The sequence below is a fragment of the Engystomops pustulosus genome, chromosome 4 (genome assembly GCF_040894005.1).
Source record: "Engystomops pustulosus chromosome 4, aEngPut4.maternal, whole genome shotgun sequence".
NCBI lineage: Eukaryota > Metazoa > Chordata > Amphibia > Anura > Leptodactylidae > Engystomops > Engystomops pustulosus.
In genome coordinates this window covers 144775991-144797182 of record NC_092414.1, presented here as the reverse complement: position 1 = coordinate 144797182, position 21192 = coordinate 144775991, and the positions used below count along the sequence as shown (strand labels likewise).

General features: G+C 41.5%; 2 protein-coding genes across 2 annotated transcripts in view; both read left to right on the top strand.

Moving 5' to 3' along the window:
• The window catches only part of SNX1 (sorting nexin 1), a 40111-nt gene extending 38780 nt beyond the window's left edge, over positions 1-1331 (top strand). Inside the window, exon 15 of the mRNA XM_072147943.1 lies at positions 658-1331. Coding sequence (XP_072004044.1) covers positions 658-708 — 51 coding nt within the window. The 3' untranslated portion in view covers positions 709-1331. The remainder of the gene's footprint in view (positions 1-657) is intronic.
• Positions 1332-17194: 15863 nt separating this feature from the next.
• The window catches only part of SNX22 (sorting nexin 22), a 23624-nt gene continuing 19626 nt past the window's right edge, over positions 17195-21192 (top strand). Inside the window, exon 1 of the mRNA XM_072147938.1 lies at positions 17195-17460. Within this exon, the coding sequence (XP_072004039.1) occupies positions 17359-17460 (102 nt within the window). The 5' untranslated portion in view covers positions 17195-17358. The remainder of the gene's footprint in view (positions 17461-21192) is intronic.

Below are 21192 nucleotides of genomic sequence, written 5' to 3'. Positions count from 1 at the left end.
ACATTTTCCACTAGGATGAAGGATTGTAAACCAAGAACACTGACTGGTGAGTGTCCCCTCTGTTAGGATCTGCTCTTCTTTAAACTCTGTATTCTATTGTTTTTAAGAAAAAGAATGGCTTTAAAAATGATGCAAATCAGCTTGAGGGGCTCAAGGCTCCATTAACATCAATGGAACCCAGAGCCCTTCAAACTCATTTGCATCATTTTAAAAGCCTTTGTTTGTAAAGAGCAGATCTTGCCAAAGGGGGCACACACCAGTATGTCAGTGTGCTTCAATCATGTTGATGTAATGTATCTAAAAATGTGACAGCTGATGCATTAAAGGAGTTGTTCGAGACCAAGTGAAAAAAAGATATGTGGCCGGGAGAGTTGCCTTAAAAGAAAAAAAATAACCTTGTACTTACCTCTGCGGTCTCTCCCGGCCTCGGGCGCTATTGTCTCTCCCGGCCAGGGGCACGGAGCTGCACTGTGAACAGCTTCTGGCCACCCAACACCCTTGCCAGGAGGGACCGCAGAGGTATCGTAAGTACAAGTTTATTTTTTTTAAGGAGCCCCCTGGGCCACGTATCTGTTTTTCATAAGAGTCTCGGATAAACCCTTTAAACATTTGTTCCAGTTGACAACGTAATCTTATATTTTCTCTCTATTCTTTTAGCTCGCCAAGTATTGGGAAGCTTTTCTACCTGAAGCAAAGGTCATTTCCTAACTGCCGCAAAACAGAATTTCAGCCCAGGCTATGCCCCTTCTCTTCTGCCATTTTTTAAAAATATATATATAAATAATATACCTCTTGCCTTTTAGAGACCCTAGAATCACAATTTGCTTCTACATGCACTTGATGCTGTCAGTCCCTGCTGATTCCATTAGGGCTGAGTCAGGTCTGTGACGCATTGCTGTGCATAGCGTTGATAGATCTTCTCTATCACAGCCTAGTGCCTCATGTATGGACACGCATTGTACATTTCTTCTTCCGCCTGATCAACCAGAAGACAATAACTATAACTGAAGACTGGTCTGAGAGGTGAGGGTTAACCTAGATAAGGACATTTACGTCCCAGCACTTAAGGACACGCCTGCATCAGTTAACATTTCATGTGTATATTTTTCATTTAACTTCCACATATATTTTCTTATTAACTGATTGATAATTTAGGGCTTTCTGTGGAAAAAAGGAAAAATAAAAACATTTAAACTAGTGGGAATTTCTTGGGTGGGTTTATTAATATAAATATATAATGTATATTTTTTTGGCTGTGACACAGACACAAAGAATGGAGTGTTTCTATTCTACAAGAACTACACAGTTATTCAATAAAACAATGAAAATGTTTTGTGTTCCTGTGTGTTTAGGATGTATGGATGTAGAAGTTACATGGCTTATGTTGACTGATGCCTTGCAATGATTTTGGACCTGACCTGTTATATACATTGGGGATGTATGTGGGGGGCGCCGCAGGCACTGGCTGTATACAAGGGGGGGGGCGCCGCAGGCACTGGCTGTATACAAGGGGGGGGGGGGCGCCGCAGGCACTGGCTGTATACAAGGGGGGGGGCGCCGCAGGCACTGGCTGTATACAAGGGGGGGGGGGCGCCGCAGGCACTGGCTGTATACAAGTGGGGGGCGCCGCAGGCACTGGCTGTATACAAGTGGAGGGCGCCGCAGGCACTGGCTGTATACAAGGTGCCGGGCGCAGCAGGCACTGGCTGTATACAAGGGGGCCTTGGCTTATACTTGAGCATATAAGGTAAAGCATCTCATTCTGTTACCATATAGTTATAATAATGGCTAATCGCATAAATGTACAACAAAATGTTTTTCAAATCTGTTCATTGATTCTAAGAAATGTATAAAAAGTTTCTTGTATATATTAGCTTAGCGAATATACTGAAAATACTGTTATCTCAAAGGCTTAAAACTGGTAGGACTAATACATCCACAATACAGCGGCAGCAGCGCACGCATCCGTGATGCAGAGGTAGTGGTTACAGCTATTTAAAATTGTCCCTACATATGTGTAATTGGAGGATCAGCGTCATCAGTAGGACTCTAATTGGGGGAGGAGCTAAAGCAAGTATAAAAGTTAAGGGTTGTGAGGAGGGACATGCATCTAATGACTAGACCAATCCATATCAATGACTAAGTGAGGGGAAGTTTGGGGCAGTTTGGGAGAGATCTTGAAGTTACATTCCCCCAAATTAAATGGCACTAATCAATTAATAGGGTGTCATCACGGTGCAGCACATGACTCAAAAACATAGCGACAACTTCTCTGTAAAACACTGTGGGATAGGTACCATAGATTCCACTGCCACCAGCTCGCCATGATTACGTAGTGTGTGTCCGGCTTTGAAGCTAGATTTCTGGAGAAAAAGTGGCATGTATGTAATTGCTAATTTTCCAAAATCAGATAATGAAATCATTGGTTTTATTAGCTATCATAAACCATATTGTTTTATGCCTATGCATTAAAGGGGCTTTCCGATGAATAAATAATGTCCTATTCCATGGGGATCAACTGCCAGGACCCAACCCGATTGACAGAACTGGACACTGCTTGTCCTCTTTAGTTGCCTTGTGATTTGCCACGACTTTTGTCTTCTGCTCATCAATCTCATAGAAGTCAATGTAGAAAAGGGCATCCATTGCTATCAGACTGCCCCTCCTAAACAGACATTTACCCTCTATTCTGTGTATAAGGGATAAATATTATTTATGGGAAAAGCCCTTTAAGGTAAATGTTTTTCTTTCCAGCCAGTGAATACAGCTGCAGTACAGTGATAGGGCTGTGTCCTGGAAAGACTATGTTTACCAAAGGATACATAGACCTATACATTTGCTGTGACAGCATTTTGTATACTTTGTGACCTTTCTCTGTAAGGTTAGTCTATATATGGTAAAATAATTCATAGATTCACTTGTGTCATTAGACACAAGTGCAAACTAAATTTTGCCTTGATCAGCAGATGATCCTGCAGCGCACATGTAAGTGAGCCTGACCGAGGACTGGAAGACGGAGCAGGAAACAGCTACTTTCTGTTCCCTCTAAATAAAAGGCCATTTCCTCTTGAGAGAAAAATGTAAAGGTTCACTATTTGTTTCCATTCCCTGCACTCTTCTTGTGCCCCTTCCTTTCTGTATGTAATAACATGCGTTTTCTGGGAGTTTCCAACAGACCCTTCTAAGAATGCTACTGATTTCATAACTGGGTGTCAAGGAGCTAGTGATGGGAATGAGTATAATGATTCCTGAAGTTACAAATAAATCTGCATGTTCTTGATTGACAGGTAAGATCTTAGTGTTCATTATTTGGCCTTCCTTCTACACAGTGCTACCCTACTGGCACCCTCCTGCGATCTCTCAGCATAGTAATGTGGTGTATCAAGGCCTGTAGATTTTAGGGATTACTACATGAACTGAATTCTACACCATGCAATTTGCCAATAGAAATAACCATTTGTTTGCTTTTCTTATCTTATAATATAGCATGTATAGTAAATTACATAGCAACTTGGTGGACACCAAACATTGTACATTATAGGTATATAAATATTGAATTATTGCGACTACTCATAGAAAGGTGCCCATAAATTTGGTCATTACAAATATTATGCTTGCCATTTTCAGAACAAGTCATTTCCTCTGAACTATTCTGCTATTGATTTGATTTCTGGGAAGATTGTCATAGTGCCTGTCCTATGGGTTTTTCATGCAGTGGAGTTTCCTTGTACAACTTGACCTTTTACGTTTGCTTGTGTTTTGCAAAGACAACAAAGCAAATCATTCTACATAATCTGCTGCATCAAAAGTCAACAAATAATTGCTATGTATAAAGAAGGCCATAGCTTCTCAGGACTTTATCCTATACAGTGGAGTAAAAAACGGAAAAAACAGGAGAAAGAAGCTATCGTGGGGCGCTAATAGGCCAAATCGTATCTACAACAAACAGTGATAAAAATAAAAGTCTAGGTATAATCCTATACAGTCCTACAACTTCTCTTACTAAAATCAATTATTTATTTATTTCAATAAATGTGTGGGCATACACATATTAGAGAACATCAGTAAACACAATACTGATGTATTTACTGTAACAGCTTATACAAACACAAAGCCAAGAAACTGCCTTACACCAAAAACTGTATAACCCCAAGAACCTGCAGCAATGCCATTAGTTGTAACTTAGGCATTATATAGTGTGACTCTATCCACAGTATATGTATACTAGAATCACAAGACTAGCAATTGGAAACCTCTATGGAGATTATACTCATTTTGGCAATGCAAACAATAAGACTCCCACAATATTCACCACAACAGACCACCATTAGTCATAGTCAGAACCCTGGATGAGTATTTATGGCAGTGGTGGCGAACCTATGGCACGGGTGCCAGAGGTGGCACTCAGAGCCCTTTCTGTGGGCACTCAGGCCATCACCCCTTCACAGAGCTCACCAAACAGGAACAAATTCACCAAATCTTCCTGGAGTCCCAGGCAGCTTAAGAGATGGTGCTTTCAGTGCATTTTAAAGCGACACTTCATTGGCTGTATGGAACTGTGGGAAGGAACTGTGGAAGTGAGAAGGTGTTGATAGAACTGCATTATCTTTGTAGGTCATCCTAATGTACCCACCATTCTTAATTTATAGAGAGACCCTGGTGAGAAGCTACAATGATAGTCTGCATGTGACCTTTTAACTGTATTGGTGGCCTCAGCTGGCCAATACGATTGAAAGATGTTGAAGAACAAGTAGCAATAAGTTACTGCTTAAAATGCAATGTTGACACTTTGCAGTAAATAATTGGATTTTGGTTATAGTTTGGGCACTCTGTCTCTAAAAGGTTCGCCATGACTGATTTATGGGATGGAATCTCCTATCAAAATATGTCACTAAACTGACAAGAACACTCACCAGTGAAACCGCTGTTGGGCAGATGACCCCTGGACTTGTCCTGCTTTGCTACACACTGTTGTCAAGTGTCTGGTCCCTTTCAGATGGTTTAGTTTCTGCCTTTAGGTCTGTATAAACTATTCAGCAAAGTGTTTTTGTATATACAAGGACTGTAAGTATTGTAGAGAAATATTATTTTACCCCTGTATAAAACATAGGCGTAACTGCTACTTGAGTACTTTTGGGCACCATAAAGAAAGTGAGAAAGAAAAGTGCTTAGTTATGATAGAGGGAGGGTGTGTTTTTTTATATAAAAGCAAAATGTAACAATTTGACAAGTACCATCAGCCCTTTGATGGGTACCATGGCGTTTATGTAGTCCTCAATGACATTGAGATTGAAACACATCGTTGGATCTTCCTCAGAAGAATTTTTCTTTGTAAACGTAGCAATATACTTTTTCAATCATCATCTGCTCTATTCATTTCTGAAATAAAAAAAGAATAAATTAAAAAAAAAAAAGCTTGTATGTATGTATGTATGTATGCTATAAGCTGAGACAAACTGAGGCCCTGGGCTAAACTAAAAATGGGGCCCCAAAATAAAACTATTTTATTAAGGGTACATTCACACGCGGTATGCCCGCCGTGTGCTGGAGGTGAGGAGGAGGTGACCCCTCCTCCCTCCATAGGAAATAGCGGCACACGGCCACACATCCGCCGAAAGATAGAGCTTGCTCTATCTTTTTGCGGTGTGCGGCCCGGATCGGTGCCACACATGTGTGGCACCGGAACCCCGCCGTGCCGCTATTGCCGTCTATGGGGACGTACATGCGGCCGCAAATTTGCGGCCGCATGTACGGCCCCGCAGACGGCAGTGTGAATGAGCCCTAACCGTCACAGTCAGTAAGAGGCTCATTTAACCCTGCACAATAATAACACTTTGTAGTAGATAGATGATGGAAGATGGATACAGTAGAAGAGAAATATAAGATCGATTGATAGATGAATTTAGATAGCTAAGTAGTAGATATATAGAGGATAAATAGAGAAAAATCCTAGATGGATAGAGATATATATATATATATATATATATATATACAGTAGATAGGAAATAGACAAATTATAGAAGATAGATAACTAGACAGATAAACAGGTAAACTGAGGGAAAAAGAGAAGCTGTGCTTCCTAGTGCAAAGTTCTATTGAGTGGTACAATAAGATATTATTATAATGATCTGTACTCACCTGTTTCTTTGTGCTGCCGGACATATTGCTAGAAGATTGCCTCATCCAGTCTGGCTGGGAACACCTTCCAGAGATGACGGTATACTTCGAGTATAGGATCCTATAAGATTTCTTTATTCATAGTTAAAAGATCTAGTACCAATTTGGTACTTTCAGAGTAAGGTAATTGAAAAATAATAAGAGAATATATATGTATAAAAATTAAGATAAATATATAATTCTCTAATGGACATGAAACTAATAGCAATAAAAATGTATGAAATTCATAAAATACGGACAGCGCGTTTCGCGCTGCAGATATGGGCATTTCATGAGGTCAGACCTGTTTTCTTGTTATTTTTTTACTTCCCTTACTCTGAAAGTACCACATTGGTACTAGACCTTTTAACTAAGAATAAAGAAATCTTCTTTGGCGAACGGCCTAATATTTCTCCTTTATTGGATTCAAGAAGAAAAGTGCCATATAAATGTCCAAAAACACTTTTTTGGGTCTCATCGTGAAGTAGATAGATGACACGCATCTTCACCTTGCATTCAATTAAAGAAACAATACATCCTTTACCCACAAAAGTCCACATGCAGGGGACCCCTTTAGGAAAGGGGGCCTGGAGAAATGGCCACCTTGCCACAGAACTAAACTCGCTACAGATCCCTCCAGCACTACTGCTTTGTGACTGTGATATGTAAACCCTGTTTTAAGGATTCATATACATAGTGTAGTCTTTGCTGGTGTTATTGAAGCAATAATTGTTTTGACACATGAAACTCTTTTGTTTACCCTTTAGGACAGTGGTGCCGAACCTATGGCACGGGTGCCAGAGCTGGCACTCAGAGCCCTCTCTATGGGCACCCAGGACATTACCCAGCACAAAGGTCACCATTTAGGACTCAATACCTTCTCCTGCAGTCAAAGGCAGCCCAGTACGTGCCACGTTCAGTGCTGTTTTAAAGTGACTAGAAGTGCAGGAGGTGCTGACAGAGTTGGATTATCATTGTAGACCCTTCTCCGGACCTGTGATTCATCCTGTTGAGGGACCTTAGAGGGAAACTACAATAATAATCCGAATTTCTCCTTCTTTCTACTGTATTTGTTTTCTTAGGACTCCAATACGTTTGAAACCTCTATATATAAACCATAAATTGGCATTTGGCACTTTGTGAAAAATATGTGGCTTTTGCTTGTAGTTTCAGCACTCTGTCCCCAAAAGGTCGCCATCACTGCTTTAGGAGAATTAAAAAAATACATGATTTTGCTACATTGCACAATTTTTTGCTGTAGTTTTTACCACACTAAACGGCATCATGTGAACGCATCCTTATACCTTGATTGCCAGTACATGTTACTGTGTATAATTTATCATACAGGCAGTTGTTAGCTTTATACCGCTATACAGCATGCAAAACAGGGTTTTAGTCTCTGGACTCAGTTTGAGGGTTTTCTAAATAGAATGTATTGGAAAGCTGTTTAACGTTCATTATGCTGAAAATAGGCAAAATGTATTAACTTGTCAATGTTGTCGATGTTCGGTTATGTACAGTACTGTAATCTATGCTCAAATTTTTATCATACTGCTCCTGTATAAATTGTTAGAAAGTGACAGAACATCGAGTCAATCACAAACCAGTTAACTACTCTCTGTTGTTCTACTCTAAATAAACTGCTTACTTTGCAGGCTTTCAACTCTGTTGAGCTTTGGTCTTGTCATTTTCAGTATGTGCTGATGCAGCAGTAAGAGCTTATGACTCGATCGGTCTGAGTCAGGAGCTCTGAAGCAACTGATCCTGTGATGGCCTGTGGTCTGAAGCTTGTGAGTCAGAAGCGGGTGCCGAACATCCCACCTTGAATTAGGCATAGAAAGAGTAGTTCTCAAGAGCGTGGAAATTGAAGTTAAAACCTGGGAATGTTGATGACTTAAGAGTAAGGCATTCTGGATGTATCATTGATAAAGTTCTGTGTTGAACTTGTCAATTTGTCAAGCCATTAACCCCTTCAGGACGTTTTTTTGTATGCGTCATTACGGAAGTGGCGATACTACATATGTGGGCTTTGTATGGTGCTTTTTAGCCCTGTCAGCCTATGTGACACATAACCTGTAAGGTCCCTAGGTTTTTTCAGACCTAGGGGCTGACCTAATGGCCAGTTTACAGTTTAGTGCTAATCTATATAACAAGTTGTATAAATTAGAAGCAGGGTAGGGGAAAGAATTCTAAATTATTATTCTTAAAATATCTGAAAATGACTCAAAATAAATAAATGGTCTCTGAGCATATTGCAAAATTTCTGTCTCTCTGCAAAGATTTCAAGGTGCAGCTGTCCAGATTTCTTGGTAAAAACAAACTTATAGCAAAAGAATGTTTTCTCTTGGCAGATGCAGTCATTTCTGTTCCGACATCCAATTCCCACCCCCAGAGAAGTGTTCAGGCCATGGAATGCGGCCACCATATGGTCCTTTCCTACGTGGGCCATTCCCCTTAGGGAGAAAGCAATTATTCCTAGACATAAAAGATGTAAAAAGTAGAAAACTGAAAAACTTCTAGGACCTAGTTCTAGTTTGTAAAATCCCAGTTTTGAAATTTATCAGATAAATAGAGTATGGGAAAGGTAATCATGTAAAGGCATATTAAGACTGCATGACAATGGTTGGTTACTTGTGTTACAAATGTGCCATTATTTCCCCTATGAATAGTCTTGAGAGGTATTTTAACCTTTCTTATTTCATGTGCCTGCAGGGGGTTAAGGGTCATCTTCCAGGTGGAACCCTTTATAGTGACCTCATAGATACCTACGGTAATTATCGGTAATTGACAAATCGGAATGTGTGAAAACACCCTAAAGGCTCTTGGACGTGTGACAAACTTGTGGAATACACAGGGGCTAGGGACTGTTGTTGAAATCTAATAATCTGTGAAAAGTAAGTTTTTCACTAAACCGTAAAAACTAGTTGATTTTCTTCTTGATATCTCTGGTGCTGCCCAGAGATTTTGACAGATAAAACTTCACTTTCTATGTGAGACGTGGAGATGTTTATCTAGCAAACTGTATCATTTCAACTTGATCATCATTAATCTATAATATAGAAAAATAGGATGAAGTGGATTGAACATGAAAAAAATGTAAGCAAAAACACACCTGCAGACAAGTGTTCAGTGTCTGTGTGCCAGTAACAGCAGTTCCCTTCCTGACCCACTCCATGGCCGGACGTAAGTAAACAGTAGCGCCTTATTCTTTTCTGTAACTTCTTGGCCAAGGGACAGAGAGCACAGTGTATGTGTCTCACCCCCAATTACCAGCTCTGGCACAAACATGAAGGGGAGCACAGAAACATTAACCACTATGTGGGGGTGCATGCAATACTGTAGTTACTAAATAACATGTATGTCTTTCATCTTAAATGTTGCAAGCACTTACCAATGTGGAATGGAATACATGAATTGTTACATTCAGCGCTACAGATGGTTTCACATCTTATTTTACATTTCGAGAATATAATGGAAACACCAGTTCCATTGCATATGCCCAGGAATAATGCCTGACAGACCGAGTTGACTAATATGGGGCATGTATAGCATAGCACACCTTGCTAATATGACATTTTGTGACCCAATATGTGATGGAGGCTTATGACATAGCAACCAACACAGAAGTTACATTGATTCCAGACAGCACGTGTCACCTGTAAACACATGAACAGGCAGAACCATTGTCTGATATCAGGCCAATGCTGTAAATCAATGCTGGATTGTGTATGTGGGCAACGTACTGTTATTCCCATTCACTATAGTTTAAGTTTGACCCCGATTTTTTTTATTATTTTTTTGTTTCTGAACTTTTTCCTCCTATTTATTTACTGCATTGGCTTTTCAGCCAATTTCATCTGAAGAAAAATATTCTACTATATGATTTTCAGGGAACTTCACTCCCACACAAACTTCCTGCAGCCTGGTATGTTAATATCATGGTAAGTATTCCAAACCAATTGGATGCTCATGTAACAGGACACAGTTAATTTCAGACTAGTGACCTAAAAGGAACTTCTTGTCAAAACACATCCCTTTACTATTAAAGAGAATAGATGCCCTTGTTTAGTCCTCTAGCCCATATCCAGCACAGGTGTATGATGCCCTAGGCAAAATGCACCCCCCCCCCCCCCAGAGGGTAGAATCAATTCATGCCACTGAACCTGACAATGATAATAAAAGATTCAAGCAGATTTTAGAATTGATTGATATTTAAAATCAGAATTAAATAAAACAATATAAGGAACAAATGATTATCTAGACCAGGGGTCCCCAAACATTTTACATAGGGGGCCGTTCACTGTCCCTCTCAGACCACTGATGGGCCGGACCAAATTTTAAAAATAAATAGTAGTACATGTGACCGCATCCACAATACACTGCCCCCCTCAATTATTTAATATACTGCACCCCCTTGTGAACTATTTTATATATTGACCCAATGAATTAATTATTTGGGTTAATTAATTATTAAATATACTGGGACCCCACTCCATTAATTATTGAATATGCTGCCCCCCACCATTAATTATTCCCTATGCTGCCTCTCCACCATTGGTTATTTCCTATGCTGCCCCTCCACCATTAATTGTTTCCTATGCTGCCCCCACATTAATTATTTCCTATGCTGCCCCTCCACCATTAATTATTTCCTATGCTTCCCCCCACCATTAATTATTTCCTATGCTGCCCCTCCACCATTAATTATTTCATATGCTGACCCTCCACCATTAATTATTTCATATGCTGACCCTCCACCATTAATTATTTCATATGCTGCCCCCCACCATTAATTATTCCTATGCTGACCCTTCACCATTAATAATTTCCTATGCTGCCCCCACCATTAATTATTTCCAATGCTGTTTGTATGTTATCTCAGTGATTGCGTGAGTTTCCTCTGGGTCCTCCGGTTTCCTCCCACACTCCAAAAAACGTACTGGTAAGTTGTTTAGATTGTGAGCCCCATGGGGACAGGTACCCATTTGTCATGCTTTGTACATGTTATTGTGCATGTTATTATATAACATATTGTGGAGATGTTATAAAGAGGAACTTTACATGGCACCATACAGCGGCACACAGAGTTTCACAGTTTCTTACCTAACACCATGAATGGATTATAAAAGAAGAAAATGTGTGGCATCACACTAAAGTTGCAATTTCTGTAACAAATGCAGGTTTTGGGGGTTTCTTGTTATTTAAGATTTTTGCTAAATAATAACAATATAACAGCACCACAATGTATGTTACATTGCTAAACAAGCACAAGATGACATGAACCATGTCCATAGATATTCTCTTTATTTAATACGAAAAGACCGCACACAGGATAAATAAAATCAATTTAAAAGGTGAAAACTCACCAAAATGGCATTCTTTCATTTTAAGTAGTGGTGGTCCTAAGTTTCTTTATTCTAGTAAAAATTCCTGCATTGCATGTGTGTCTCAACATACAGGAAAAAAGAAAGCAAAAGAAAAAAGGAAAACAAAGTTAGACTAAGTATTGCATCAAAATGGACAAATATCCCCCAACAAAGGTTTCATTTTTACATCTGCACTCACTTCCGCAAAACAAAACTACGCAATCTTATAACTTCTTTATATGACAGTCAAAATGTATGTGCTACATTTTACTCCTCACTCCATCCAGGCGGCTTTCTTGCGTTTTTATACACATCCAAAACGAAAGTGGAAGCGGGTTTGGCCAAATCTTAGCTGAGGACAAATATAGACGGCATCAGGGAGCTTCAGCCTACAATCCCTGAAACCCACCCACACTTACCAATATCCATCCCATATAATTAATTTCTCGACGCTTACGGATGAAAAAAATAGATCCCTCCATACTTTAAAGCTGGCTCCTCACAACTTCAGCATTTGGTTATGATGCATGGGTTCCCTTATAATAGCTTAAGTCTGTCAACTATAAAATCCTATGAAAAGGCCACCTGCCAACATTGTACAAAAGATTGTTTATCCTTTTTCCAGTGTTACGAAATCTGAGACAAAATATCTCATATGCCCTGGCAGGGTGGCTCTTAAATAGCTGCTGATACATCCAATAAGTCCCAGCTAATAATGGTCATAACTATGGACCTGTGGCACTTAGGCTACCTGTGTATTAGTGTGTACAATGGTGGGATGCAGACAACTGACCTTTGTATTATATGTGTATAAGGTCCAATTATGTACTGATGACAGTCTGTAGTGGATGATAATATAGGCGGTTTGGATGGTAGCATGGGGCTCATGGCTACCCAAATCACCCACCAAATTTTATACTGAGATAGACCTTCACTCATAAAATCCTCATACATCTGCTACTGCTCTCAATACACATGTACACAACACCCATATCAGGACCTTTGAAGGTCCTCCAAAGCTCCTGAAACCACAGATTGAAAGCAGATAGAAAGGACACATCCTCCATTCCCCAAGAAGCTGATTCTAGTTCCATATGTAGGAAGTGCATTATGGGGCTATAATATTCATACAGGGCCCGTGGCAGTCTTAATCCACATCTGATGGCAGTAGAAAAGACACAGGGCTACCACAGCTGTATGTGAGCCCATATAAATACATGGGGCAGTTTAGTGGCCATTGATACAAGGGGCAGCAAACCTTCCATATATACGGGCATCATGTGCATGTAGCCTTACAACCACAGTTCAGTATAAAGTTATGTTATACCTAATTTACTTTATTATCGTTGTAAGACTTTGCTTTTGTGTACTCAGAATCCAGACTATGACTGTAAGGAACTCTTTTTCTCTTAGGAAAAAACTCATGTTGTTTGTGAACACAGTCAAGGTCCAGACACTTGTGTCTGAATAGTCGGCTTTAGGGTCACACCCTGTACTACAGTATATATCGGTCAGAGGTAACTGACCTTACAGACGGCAAGAGCCTGAGGTGATCAACCTCCCTGAGCCGCCACTCTGTGCAGTGTGACAGACAAGCCACTCAGAGTAGGGGTGTAAGGCCCCTTCCAGACTAGCGTGCTTTTGACGCGCAGAACTTGCATTGCACTCTGTCCCATTGTTTCCAATGGGTCTTTCCTCATTTGCGTTGTTTTTCACGCGCGTGCTTGCATTTGTTTTGACGCGCGTCAAGATCGCAGCATGCTCTACTTTTGCGCTTCACGCGTGTTTTTCCCGCCCCATTCAAGTCTATGGAGACGCATCAAAAATGCATTGCACTCGCAAGCAATGCAAGTGCAATGCGAGTGCAATGCGTTTTAAACGGATGGGTTGTTAGATGACATGAATAATTACCCTGCTCGAGATCGAGCATTTAATTTAAAAAACACAGCGAAGAACAGTGAAGAATAGAATAAAAACAGTGAACACAGTGAACACAGGATCATTTAAGTGAAAAACACAGTGAAGAACACAGTGAAGAATAGATTACAGATGTTCGGCACATCTGCTTACTTGTCGGGAGATACGCGCGAACAAAATAGCATGTGAAGAACACTATATGTGTGTAAAGAGAAAACATGTTTCCATACATCTGCAATGTGTTCTTCACACATATATATTGTTCTTCACATACTATTTTGTTTGCACCGTTCCGCGCGTATCTCCCGACAAGTAAGCAGATGTGCCGAACATCTGCAATCTATTCTTCACTGTGTTTTTCACTTAAATGATCCTGTGTTCACTGTTTTTATACTATTCTTCACTGTTCTTCACATCTGCTAACTTGTTGGGAGATAATATACGCGCGGAACAGTGAAGAATAGATTGCAGATGTTTGCATACATCTGCTAACTTATCAGAAGACATTCTTTTTCAATTAAATAAAACAATTTATTCCCGAACCATGGTCCCTTTGAAAAATGCTTGAGTCTCCCATTGACTTAAAAAACGCGCGTGAAAAACGCAACAAAAACGCAAAAAAACGTGAACAACACACGCGTGAAAAACGCAGAAACGCTAATGACTCCAAGGAAAAATGGAACAAAAACGCAGCCAAAAACGTCAGTTTTTCATACATTGCGCCCTGACGTGAAATGCAACGCTAGTGTGGAAGGGGCCTAAGTAATGAGGAGGCACGGAGAGAGAAGGAGTGTAAGTAATGAAGAGGCACGGAGAGAGCTGGAGTATAAGTAATGAGGAGGCACGGAGAGAGCAGGAGTGTAAGTAATGAGGAGGCACGGAGAGAGCAGGAGTGTAAATAATGAGGAGGCACAGAGAGAACAGGAGTGTAAGTAATGAGGAGGCACGGAGAGAGCAGGAGTGTAAATAATGAGGAGGCACAGAGAGAACAGGAGTGTAAGTAATGAGGAGGCACGGAGAGAGCAAGAGTGTAAATAATGAGGAGGCACAGAGAGAGCAGGAGTGTAAGTAATGAGGAGGCACGGAGAGAGAGCAGGAGTGTAAGTAATGAGGAGGCACGGAGAGAGAGCAGGAGTGTAAGTACTGAGGAGGCACGGAGAGAGCAAGAGTGTAAATAATGAGGAGGCACAGAGAGAACAGGAGTGTAAGTAATGAGGAGGCACGGAGAGAGCAAGAGTGTAAATAATGAGGAGGCACAGAGAGAGCAGGAGTGTAAGTAATGAGGAGGCACGGAGAGAGAGCAGGAGTGTAAGTAATGAGGAGGCACGGAGAGAGAGCAGGAGTGTAAGTACTGAGGAGGCACGGAGAGAGCAAGAGTGTAAATAATGAGGAGGCACAGAGAGAGCAGGAGTGTAAGTAATGAGGAGGCACGGAGAGAGCAGGAGTGTAAGTAATGAGGAGGCACGGAGAGAGCAGGAGTGTAAGTAATGAGGAGGCACGGAGAGAGCAGGAGTGTAAGTAATGAGGAGGCACGGAGAGAGCAGGAGTGTAAGTAATGAGGAGGCACGGAGAGAGCAGGAGTGTAAGTAATGAGGAGGCACGGAGAGAGCAGGAGTGTAAGTAATGAGGAGGCACGGAGAGAGCAGGAGTGTAAGTAATGAGGAGGCACGGAGAGAGAGCAGGAGTGTAAGTACTGAGGAGGCACGGAGAGAGCAAGAGTGTAAATAATGAGGAGGCACAGAGAGAACAGGAGTGTAAGTAATGAGGAGGCACGGAGAGAGCAAGAGTGTAAATAATGAGGAGGCACAGAGAGAGCAGGAGTGTAAGTAATGAGGAGGCACGGAGAGAGAGCAGGAGTGTAAGTAATGAGGAGGCACGGAGAGAGAGCAGGAGTGTAAGTACTGAGGAGGCACGGAGAGAGCAAGAGTGTAAATAATGAGGAGGCACAGAGAGAGCAGGAGTGTAAGTAATGAGGAGGCACGGAGAGAGCAGGAGTGTAAGTAATGAGGAGGCACGGAGAGAGCAGGAGTGTAAGTAATGAGGAGGCACGGAGAGAGCAGGAGTGAGCAAGAGTGTAAATAATGAGGAGGCACGGAGAGAACAGGAGTGTAAGTAATGAGGAGGCACGGAGAGAGCAGGAGTGTAAGTAATGAGGAGGCACGGAGAGAGAGCAGGAGTGTAAGTAATGAGGAGGCACGGAGAGAGAGCAGGAGTGTAAGTAATGAGGAGGCACGGAGAGAGAGCAGGAGTGTAAGTACTGAGGAGGCACGGAGAGAGCAAGAGTGTAAATAATGAGGAGGCACAGAGAGAGCAGGAGTGTAAGTAATGAGGAGGCACGGAGAGAGCAGGAGTGTAAGTAATGAGGAGGCACGGAGAGAGCAGGAGTGTAAGTACTGAGGAGGCACGGAGAGAGCAAGAGTGTAAATAATGAGGAGGCACAGAGAGAACAGGAGTGTAAGTAATGAGGAGGCACGGAGAGAGCAAGAGTGTAAATAATGAGGAGGCACAGAGAGAGCAGGAGTGTAAGTAATGAGGAGGCACGGAGAGAGAGCAGGAGTGTAAGTAATGAGGAGGCACGGAGAGAGAGCAGGAGTGTAAGTACTGAGGAGGCACGGAGAGAGCAAGAGTGTAAATAATGAGGAGGCACAGAGAGAGCAGGAGTGTAAGTAATGAGGAGGCACGGAGAGAGCAGGAGTGAGCAAGAGTGTAAATAATGAGGAGGCACGGAGAGAACAGGAGTGTAAGTAATGAGGAGGCTAGGAGAGAGCAGGAGTGTAAGTAATGAGGAGGCACGGAGAGAGAGCAGGAGTGTAAGTAATGAGGAGGCACGGAGAGAGAGCAGGAGTGTAAGTAATGAGGAGGCACGGAGAGAGAGCAGGAGTGTAAGTAATGAGGAAGCACGGAGAGAGCAGGAGTGTAAGTAATGAGGAGGCACGGAGAGAGCTGGAGTGTAAGTACTGAGGAGGCACGGAGAGAGCAGGAGTGTAATTAATGAGGAGGCACAGAGAGAGCAGGAGTGTAAGTACTGAGGAGGCACGGAGAGAGCAGGAGTGTAAGTAATGAGGAGGCACGGAGAGAGCAGGAGTGTAAGTAATGAGGAGGCACGGAAAGAGCAGGAGTGTAAGTAATGAGGAGGCACGGAGAGAGCTGGAGTGTAAGTACTGAGGAGGCACGGAGAGAGCAGGAGTGTAATTAATGAGGAGGCACGGAGAGAGCAGGAGTGTAAGTACTGAGGAGGCACGGAGAGAGCAGGAGTGTAAGTAATGAGGAGGCACGGAGAGAGCAGGAGTGTAAGTAATGAGGAGGCACGGAGAGAGCAGGAGTGTAAGTAATGAGGAGGCACGGAGAGAGCTGGAGTGTAAGTACTGAGGAGGCACGGAGAGAGCTGGAGTGTAAGGAGGAGGCACAGAGAGATTAGAAGTGTAAGTATTTAGGAGGCACGGAGAGAGCAGGAGTGTAAGTAATGAGGAGGCACGGAGAGAGCAGGAGTGTAAGTACTGAGGAGGCACAGAGAGAGCTGGAGTGTAAGTAATGAGGAGGCACGGAGAGAGCTGGAGTGTAAGTAATGAGGAGGCACGGAGAGAGCTGGAGTGTAAGGAGGAGGCACAGAGAGATTAGAAGTGTAAGTATTTAGGAGGCACGGAGAGAGCAGGAGTGTAGTGAGGAGGAGGCACGGATAGAATAGAGGTGTCAGTGAGGAGGAGGCACAGATAGAGTAGGAGTGTAAGTAATGAGGAGGAGGCACACGGGACATGAATGGAGCCGGGGAGGCGGCCCTGTGTGCGGGGAGGGTCTGGCACCGGACTGTTCTATTACCAAGTTTCAAACATCTGAGGAGGACGCAGTGAGAGCACGTATGGGGGATGGGGGTGGCATAAAGACATGACACACTGTGTGTAGCCGCAGGGCACTGCAGATAATGAGCCGGGCACCTTCTGCCATCTCCATCCTGGCGGCAATGATAGAAGTGTACATCCCGTCTGTGGGACACCAGGTGTACAAGGCGGACAAGACGCACACGGTAGGTGCGCAGGGTGACCTCCTTTATCTGCCCATCACTGGCATCTTGTGGGATCTGCTGGTGGCGGATTAGGGTTTGCTATGTCCAGTTTCTTTGTCTCTTAGTAGAAAGGAGCCTTCTCTATCCTGGCACGGGTCACCATTGGTTACATTGTGGCATGATGACTATTGCCACCTACACAGACCTGTGCCCACTACAGGGAAACATGGCACATTACTACCACTCAAACTTTACATTTACCAGACAACCCATCACAAATCTCACACTGATGTGACTGGTGACCACATTACAGACCACATTACTGGCACACATCGTATCTCCTCTATGTTGCTGAGGTGCAGGTCTGGTATATCTGTGTTGTGCATCACATAATGGCTTTTCCCTGTTCCTGTTCTGGATAACCTGTGTGTCTAGATTCCATTTGTGCCATGGATGTGGTTTAGATTCAGTTCCTCCGATGTTGTGATGAATACTTAGAATTAGGGGAACCCCCTTCCCTTCCTTTATTACAGGAGAAGGGGAAATGAAAACAGCCTCAAACCTGCAACTTTATGACAAGTGATTTAGGTTCTTTACAATTGGAAGTATTGAAAATGGTCATAAAAAGGACTGAGTATCATCAAATCTTTTTTCAGTGAAGGATCTACATTTTGTTAAACCTTAGTTAGCAGATCTATGGGTACCAGATGCGGAAACACTCACCACAGTTATTTACTGCACTTGTTCAGCAGCCATAACTTCTAAGTTTTTATCATTTATCCTGCCTTCTCCACTGATACATGTAAATATTCTATAGTCGCTACAAGTCCCTATATGATTTACCCACAAGCCTTTGTCTACAAAGGAGTACTGCTGCAATGCATAACTGATAATATTGCACTGTCTTTTTCTATTTCTTTTTCCTAACTCATTTATAACTTAGCTTAATGTAACTATCGGATCGGTGAGAATCTGACTGCTGAGATCCACACCGATCATGAAAAGGGATGCTCAACGAATAAGAGAACGGGGCTCCCAAGGATGGTTTAAGGCTACGTTGTGTAAAATCCACAGTGTAATACAGCAGCATTAAAGTGAATGTTATTGGAAATAGTAATATAGGCGATGCGTTTTTTCAGCATGGAATTTGTTACTTAATTTGGAAAATAAAATGATGATCATTTCACTTTTCTTGTAAATCGTCATGGATTGTTGCATGTTTTTTTTTTTTACATTGAAGTTTATGGCATGTGAAAATCAGCATCAAATCTGCTTCAAATCTGCAAATTGAGTCAGATTAAGTGAAACAAAACAAGTAAAAAACACATGCAAATCCGCATCAAATAACACAAATCGGCATCAAAAATGCACAGAAAAAGAGTGCGGATTTCATATAGATTTTATGTGGATTTTCTCTATGACCGTCCACTGTGTGCAGAAGTCCACCAAAAAGGGAATTACTTGTACACAGCTTTTCTGGATTGTAGAAGTGGAATTCCAGAGTTCAAGAACCCACTCTTCTATGGTATTTATATGACAGGTGCAATCATTATAATTTTTTTTTTTCAATGTGTTCATATGTTGATGTCTTTGTATGTGCTCTATATATTTTAAAACATAGTGTCAATTGTATTCAACTTTTTATTTATTTCCATAATTTGGCAATTTTTCAAGATGGCACCTGTAGATGCTGCACTATGTAAAGATTGGCCCAAGAAACACCCCAAAACATGCAGTATTTTTTGTGAATGTTTTTATTTGTGCTTTATTTTGTACTGAGAATCCAATTCAAAGAAGATGGGTTCCCAGTTGATTGAGGAGGAGGCAATATAAATAGAGTTTCTTGAGCCTCTCCTGCAGAAGTTAGGGCAAACTCTGGAATGGATCAACAGAAACCGGAGTGCACAATGTTGAATGCAAACGACTAATGGATCAGAAAAACTCACAGATCATTGGCTAGGAAATGGATTTTAATGCAATGGCGATACCAAGTCCTTCACTTTCTATAATAGCTCATGGAAAGGGATCCTGAGTGAGCAGCATCTCATCTCAGTCGTCATTGTATCTATATTAGACAACCTATGACTGATAAAGTAAGTTAGGGTCTACAGAGTGCCCGAAATACCCGGGGTATTAAACTATGAAGCAATAAATACCGGTAGTCTTTATTTAACTCTTAGTGATGATTTATTCCTGGGGATCTGCTGCTATTCTGCAAAGCGAATATGCTTTCCATAGGGTTTGCATCTCTGTAAAAACTTTTCGTCTGGTTGGAAAACTGTTATATGAGATGTCTACAGTTATCACTGCCAAAGAAGAAATTGATGTAATAAAAATCCTTATGACATGACGGAAAAATAGAGCTCAAACTTCTTCATTATAAAATATTCTATTTTTCTCTAACTTATTTTCTGATCTTCTTTTGTGGCATTCATTTGATACAAGTGCATGCCCTCCAGTGAGTGAATGAATTATCCAGATTACTTTGATGTTAACAGAATTAATTTCCTGGAGATTGACTATTGTAACCGACCAGATGGGAAATTACAGACATGCCAAGTACAGTGATTTATAGCAGCATTTATATCAGAATCGGGTGCCAATGGAAAAGTTTACCCCCCGGTGCAACAGCTTTAGAAATATTTAAAATTTTTATTTCTAATAAATTAATGGATAATAGTTGTGATAATAACACGGTAAAGCAGAAACCAGCTTGCATATAAAGGAGGATCTTAAGAGTAGGTTATGAATGTTAGACTAGTGGGTTCCAACACCCACTAGTTACTAGTAGCTTATAGACAATGGTAAAGGAAGTAGACAGCTCTTTCTTCCATGGTTGAAGTCAATGCAGTTTAGCTCCTGATCAGATGAATAGAAGATGATCTGCAGTAACCTGGTTCAGCCACTACACAGAGAACAGAGCTGTCTGGTTCTTGTTCCATTCTAAACGGCAGACAATGGCCCACATGGTGTGTGCAGGTTGCCCCATATTCATAAATTGTGTCATACAGTCTTCATGAATCTGGTGCCCCCTGCACTGCTCCGACAGAGTGCACCAACTTTTTTTGGTGCACATTTAACATAGGGCATGCGTCACCACTCTGCTTTCTAGTTCTCAGCCTTTCCTAAGTAATAATAATTCTTATAATCTGTAGGCGTTATATAAATAAAAAAATATTATTATTATTATTAATGATAATATTTAGGAAAGGCTGAGGACTAGAACTAGTTTGTGCAAAATGTTGTTAGTACTTCCTGCATACAGATCAGGTTATATGCTGCAAGGTGTACATAAAATCCACATTGTTTACTCTATAGGTTCTAAGAAGCTACACTGACAATCTGGAATTGTGCTTAGTTATGAAAAGGATCCGTGTGAAATCCTGCATGTTATAAAGTGGTCATCTGCCATATTACCATACTACCTCTAGGGGAGTAGGATTAATTTCTGTTGCCTCAACACATGGAGAACAAAGATAGGGAGAAGGTGTCCATAGATTTTATAATTTGGGGTTCTTTGTATAATTAACTTGCTGTTAGAACCTAATCAAATTCACAGTAAAAGAATTTGGTAAAATTAGTTTTAAAGATCCAGAATAAGGGTAACAAACAAAAAATGGTCCCCACGATAACAGGAACAGAGGTCTCGCTAATTGATGGAGTATCAGGCCTAGCACACATCCTGCCTTTCCATTCAATTTTAAGAGAGTATCTATCTAAATGGCACAGCACCCGGGCATCAGTTCACTGTAT